This window comes from Peromyscus maniculatus, chromosome 11 (assembly GCF_049852395.1).
Source record: "Peromyscus maniculatus bairdii isolate BWxNUB_F1_BW_parent chromosome 11, HU_Pman_BW_mat_3.1, whole genome shotgun sequence".
Classification (NCBI taxonomy): domain Eukaryota; kingdom Metazoa; phylum Chordata; class Mammalia; order Rodentia; family Cricetidae; genus Peromyscus; species Peromyscus maniculatus.
In genome coordinates, this window is record NC_134862.1 from 82030268 (window position 1) to 82036937 (window position 6670).

Consider the following 6670-nt stretch of genomic DNA (forward strand, 5'->3'; position numbering starts at 1 on the left):
GTAGCTATAGAATGGCGCCGTTCATGGTTTAGTGCTCTGGTACTGCCATTCTTAAGTATCTGGCACAAGCAGCTTTGGGTTTTCATTGTGTACTGAGCTTTACTAATTGTGTCGCTCTTTCTGCTTGAACTTATCACCTTGTCATCCTTTAAGTTATGCTTACTCCTTTTGGAAGATCTCCAACTAGATCGGTCAGTTCAACTGCCGTAGCATGTCCTTCAAAGCCTTTTCCGTGAGTGTGTGTCTGCACACAGTTGCTCAGTTCTCCCCACTTCCCTCTTCTATGGCAAACCTCAAAAACACTGGGTGACTTTCTAATCCCAAATATGCCGTCGACCTCATGACTTTGCCGTTGCCTTAGTGTTTCTTGTTAGTCAAAAGCAAGTCATTTCACAATTGGAAAATCCCCACTGTCTTGAAAGCCAGCTTACATGTCCATGCTGTCAGAGCACTTCTTAGATTACAAATGCTTTGAGAGCAGTGAGATCGGAAGCTAATGACACTCATCAGTATTATTTTATTTTTTTCAAAATGTAGAACTCAGTTATAGTATGTGTTCTGTGAGAGTTTGCTGAAGTAGAGGCAGAGAACATTAGAGCTCTTTTGTGCTGTGTTGTTTTGTTGGGAAGAGACTCAACTAAATCAGCACATGACAAAGCTGGGACTCCAGCGGCTCTCAGCTCTAGACGGCCAAAAGGAAGGTGGCCTAGCAACGGCACCGCGATGCCTGGAGCCTGGTGGGGATGCGGCCATCTTTGCTTTGTTCTGTTTCTCTCTTCATCCTCTCAGTCCTCATTCTTCTGTGTGCTTGCAGACCAGTAACTCACAGTTTCAACGCTCACATTTTTCTTTGAGGACAATGACCTAGTCAGTCTGGTTCAGATAGGGCTGGCTGCCCATCCGGGGCCAACCACTGAGTTCAGTTTCTCACCTTCCCTGGGCTGGGTGTGTGAAGAAGCAGGGAGAAGACACAGAATTTTACAGATCTAGGCATCCACAGCTAGATTCCTGGACAGCTTTTGATTTCTTTTCCTCTTGACTTTTCTCTCATATTCAATTTTCACAATTTACTTTGAATTCCTGCCAAAATTACATCAAGTAAAATATTTATCACAACAATGTTTATTTTTTGCTTAGTTTGAATAGCACAAAATTACATTTTTGAATTCTGCAATTTTACTGTCATTATTGATTTCTTTTTAAAAATTATGAACATTTAAAAACCTGAAACAGTGTGGATGTAGTTTGGGGTAGAGTACTTGCTTAGCATGTGCAAGGCCCTGTGTTCAGTCCCTGGCCCTGCAAGGAAACAAATTGCATTTCCAAGTGAGAATGGATCTTGCTTAATGAAGACAGCTTGCAGTGCAAGCCTGAAATCACCCAAAACAAGCAGGATCTCCCGGGAAATGCAGAAAAGCAGTCTTTAGTGTACAGTAGAGTTGACATTAATATTGTCCCCGTTGAATTAGAAAGAAGACGACAAAACTACCCCTTGTCATTTGTAATTGGCAGTAAACAGCAACATTCAAATTAAAAGGTTTAGGATGTTTTCAGAAGCCTATCTAAATATAGGATTTATTATGTTTAAATGTGAATGGGTATAAAACGTGTTTCTCCTGCTTGAAGAAAGCCACACATTTAACTACACTCTCACTGTTGGAAGCTACATCCTAAATCTATGAAAATACTCACATGGAAAAAAAAAATTTTTTCCTGCCAAAATTTTAAGCAGTTCTTAGAGTTTTTTTTTTTTTAAAAAAACTTCCTTAACTCCAGTAACTTATTTAATTTAGACTAGCATGGCTGTAATTTTTTACACAACCACTTTTAACAGCATTCTTTTAAAAATTTTATTTCTATATTACGTGCATGGGTGTTTTGTCAGCGTGTATGTCCATGTCTAGTGCCTGTGGGGACCAGAAGAGGGTGACAGATCGCTGGGAACTGGAGTCATAGATGCTGTGAGCTGCCATGTAGGTGCTGGGAATTGACTGTGGGTCCTCTTGGAAGCAGCCAGTGCTCCTAACCACCAGGCTATCTTTCTAGCCCCCATAATCACTTTTTATACTTGGGAAATTTTCAAAAGAGTGAAACTTTCTCCCAAAGTAATTAAACCAACTTAAAAAATGTCTTCAGTTTTTAAACAAGTTATTTCCTAAGAGAAACTTATTTTGAACAGTGAAGTGGTTTTGAAAATTGTTTTTTCTTCCTACCATCAAATACATTTATACTGAATTGGGTGGAGGTGTTAGTCAAAGTTTACAAATTAAAGATTGATTTATTCTTTAACTGATGAGGAAAAAAGCCTTCAGAAAACATCAATATCCACATGAGATGAATTGATTAAATTCTTATCTTAATAATTGAGGGGGGACACACACACACATTTGACTTACTTAGGAACCTGTAAGAGCCTGAGTATTCTCAATAAATAGCTGTAAGGCAAAGCTATTAGAGTTTTCATGGCTCACAACAAACATACTGGAATGAAGATGGTGTTTCAGAATTGATTAAAGAAAGTTGATTGCAGAGACCATGAGTCATTTGAAATTCTTTAATCATGTGGATGTGATGAAAATGATAACTTTGGTGTTGTGGAGAACAACATCATTACTATCTTTGCTGAAAATTCTTTCAGTGGTATTTCCTCCTAACAGTATAATAAACTGACCAGTGGATCAGAAACATTTCAGCCTACAAATGACAGAAGTGTCTTGACTTTCCAATATGAAAATATGCTGATCATATTTCCACCAGACAGTCATTAGACTCTCACTGTCAGTCATTGGCAGGTAGGCTCCTCATCTAGGTGGTCACTCTGATGTGAAAATAAAATATAAAAGCAAGCAAGGAAGCAAACAGCCTCTGTGTCTAAAACACAAGACTATTACCCCCCCAATTCTATTTCTGTCTGCATGAATAAGCCTAGACTCTTGAAATATTATGATACCAAGAGAGATAAGAGCAATTGCTTAGATGTTGAATCTGATTTGTCAACTGTCAACTGAGTCCAGTTCAGTTCAGGTTTGCTAAGTGACATGCTTTCTACATCACCCTCAGGGACTTGCCTGCAGGTGTTGAGAAATATGGAAAATGATTTTGAGTAATTTTAAACCTAAATAATTTATAAAATATCAATATATTAATATTAGGACATAAAATATGCATTCCTTTTACAATAAAACATAAAACTGTGAAGACTTTTCATATTTGTGACAAGTTTGCCCAGTGGTGTAATTCTCTATGGAGGGATATACTCCCACTCATTTATTTTCAAGTGTGTGTACGTGTGTGTGTGTGTGTGTGTGTGTGTGTGTGTGTGTGTGTGTATGCTCTGAGTTGGGTGTTCCAAAGTCAAAGCTGAAAGTATGTATCAGGCAAGTTGATAGTCAAGGGTAAGGTACCTAATGGGAAGTGAGGTTCATGGGAAATCATATAACTAATGTTCCTGGGAAGGGGAAGTGGGGCACAGGAGTTGACTGGAAAGGAAAATATACTCAACACCCATATAACTGTATGCTGATCTCTGGTTCTGAGGCTGAGTTATTATACTTTGAGTTTGGGTGCACAAACAAAAAAAATTGAGTATGGCTGCATGCAAAGGTGGGACTTTGACTTTCACACAAAAGATTTAGAGAATTACAAAGCTTCTGGAAAGAAGATGGTCTGGCAGGTGTGAGGAACTGAGTAGGAGGAAGGGAGCTCATCACCACCTTAGGTCTTTGCTTAGAGGAGCCTGGCTTTTGAGACTCTAACATAATGGATGTGTTAGAAGAGGGATGGGTTGGGGTGATTTAAGGAGGTTAAGCCAGGACCTGTGAACTTCATGAGCATGCTTAATTGTGAACCAGATCTAGCTCCCTCTTTGGATTTTTTTTATTGATAGTAACTTTTTTCTATATTTAATAGTATGAAAAATATGGAGACTTAAGAGAAAAGTTTATATCCATTTTGGGTGCTCAATCAAAAAGAGGAGAGAAGAATCCCCAAGACCATCAGGTAGTGCAGATAGACTATCCGCCTCTGGGAACCAGGACTAGGGACCATCAGGTAATGCAGATAGACTATCTGCCTTAGGGAACCAGGGCTAGGGACCATCAGGTAGTGCAGATAGACTATCCACCTCAGGGAACCAGGGCTGGGGATACCAAATTCACTTTCTCCTTCTTTGTGAAGAGATGTTTTAAGAAACCCTTTACTTGGATGGGTTTGGAGAGATAAGAAGCAATATGTCTGGCAGGACACCCTGTGCACCATGGAAGAAGTCCTGGGAAGAAGTAGATGAAGAATGAAAGCTTGCTTTTTTAGGGGAAGGGATCAGGGTAATTACTTATTTCTTAATTCTTTTTATTCTCCTTTGCTCAGACAAAACCCAGTAATTTAATGTCTCTTGAGACAGAGTTGATAAATGGGGATTAGGATAGTGTCTGGCACATAGCAAAATGAAGATGCCTATTGAATAAATGAATTAATGAATCAATGAAGGTAGTGCAGCCTCAGTTCTTGTAGCTCACAGGTGGGGAAAACATGCACAAATGCATTTCAATGAGATACGTGTTATTACAGGTGAATGGATATTAAACCACCAGTCCATAGTAATGTTATTTTACCTTTGACATGAGGGAAGGGTTAACAAATTATTCAGAGATTTTGAATGTAGTAGGAGAATACATTTTTTTCTGGTTGGAGAATACTTGAGAAAAAATTATAATTAGCTGGACATGACTTCTTAAATGACTCAATATTGTGTGATCAACTTATGCTGAGAATCTTGGCATTGAAGATGTAATGTTTAGATCATCCCACAGGGTTCAATTATGCATAGAGGACGACCCAGTCAAAACACTCAGGTAATCAGCTATAGAGTCAGAACTTTCTGTAGGGAGGACAGAGGAGAGAAAGTCACAGACATTCTGCAAATCTTAAGTTCTGTGTAAATCCCAAAGGATTCCAGCTGACAGAGAAGATGTCTTACTCTTTTGTCTGTGGTTTAGAAATAGACAGAGACAGATAGGTGAGGCCAGGGAAATTAAAAACAAACATTCTACTATAAAATAAGCTCAATTATAGCTTTGTGTGTGTGCAGTAGACACCACAGAATATGACTAAGGCAGGGGACAAAATAGAGCCAGAACCATGTGGTGTTTGCCCCAGGAATTTTTGGCCAAAAGAAAAGAGATGACAGTTGTCTGGGCTCTTCGGGAAAAAGCTGAGATGGGATGACAGCTAAGTGTGTATCTTAGGTTGGCCTTGTCCATTTCTAGTTGAACATTTAGAGGGGTGGGGCTCCACAAGCCAAATAAACTGACCTTTTGAAGGACTCAGCCATCTAGGAGGAACAAACAATTCAGATTCTTTTGTCCCATTGGGTAGGGAAGAGATGGGTTTTTCCTCTTGGGGAAAGGCAGTATGAGTTATCTCCACTGCCTTGATTGAGGGACAGCACCCACTTTGGCACCCACAGGTGAAGGCGGCTTTGAAAGTTCCAGGAATAACATTGGTGGGGGGGATGAACTTCTCTCAGAGGCCGGTGTGATAGAGTGAGATACCACCTGAGTGAGGTTTCATGAACTACAGAAAAGTGGATGATAACAAAAGTCCAAGAGGAGACAGAACTTACATAACCATGTCTAGGGATTCTCAGAAATAGCTGATTTAACTCTGAAGCTAGGAGAAGGATCATGATTTTCTCTTAATGTAAAACCTTTTTTTCCCCCAGATTGATGAGGTCTGGAAAAAGTCAGATACTGTCCACAAGCCAATTGGGATGCCTATGATTCAAAGGTTATGTATGATTGGAATGTGTCCCTCAAAGTTCATATTTTAAAAACTCAACTTCCACTGTAGCATTGTTGAGAAGTGAGGTCTTCCATATATTCAGTCATGAGGTTTCCTACCCCCAAATGGATGAATGCTGTTAATTTAAGAGTGCGTTTGTTTTCTTGTTAGATTCAGGCCTCTTGACCTATGGCTTTCTAACCTTCAGAAATGCGAGGAACTTTCTTTTTCTAAAAAATAAATTACTCACTTTGTGGTAATCTATCATAGCTGCATTTAAGTAGGGCGAAGACTGACTGAGGACTCCAAAGCTTTGTTTTGAGTAGAGGCACAAGCATGTGCTATGGCTTGATCATCAAGTCATTGAAGCAACATTGATCAAACTGTGTCAGATTGTGCAATACTGGGAGCCCAGGAAGCAGCATCTAGATCAGAATGGACACTGGTTCATTTATTTTGCATGCATGGAAAATTCTTCCTCCATAGGTTGCAACAGAAGAGGCAAATCATCACATGTAGTCCCTACTCATAGAGGCCAAATAATTATGGCTGCACCATATAGTAAACACATTATTCTCATCATAGAATGTGAGTATTTTTACTCTCAATGGATCCATTTGCTATTTTTCTGAACAATTTTTTTATAAAGATCTTTGAGACATTTTTGTATTGAGGGACCCTGACTGAATAGACCCAGATTTTTAGGTTAAAATGAGAGTGTCCAAAGAGAATAAATGCAGGTAATAAGCACTATTTATGGGGCTTTGTCATTGTGAGGCTTATTTCTCTCTGGGTATGTCACTGTTAGTTTGAATGACTGCTTATTATTTCATCCATCACATGGATATAGCATAAATCACTAAGCCATCCAGTTATGTAGTGAATATAAATC

General features: G+C 39.2%; 1 protein-coding gene across 1 annotated transcript in view; it reads left to right on the forward strand.

The window, feature by feature from the left end:
• The first annotated feature begins 211 nt into the window (after positions 1–211).
• The window catches only part of LOC102925002 (high affinity immunoglobulin epsilon receptor subunit alpha-like), a 76089-nt gene continuing 69630 nt past the window's right edge, over positions 212–6670 (forward strand). Inside the window, 3 exon segments of the mRNA XM_076547160.1 lie at positions 212–232; positions 3910–4050; positions 5720–5789. Of these exon segments, the coding sequence (XP_076403275.1) occupies positions 212–232; positions 3910–4050; positions 5720–5789 (232 nt within the window).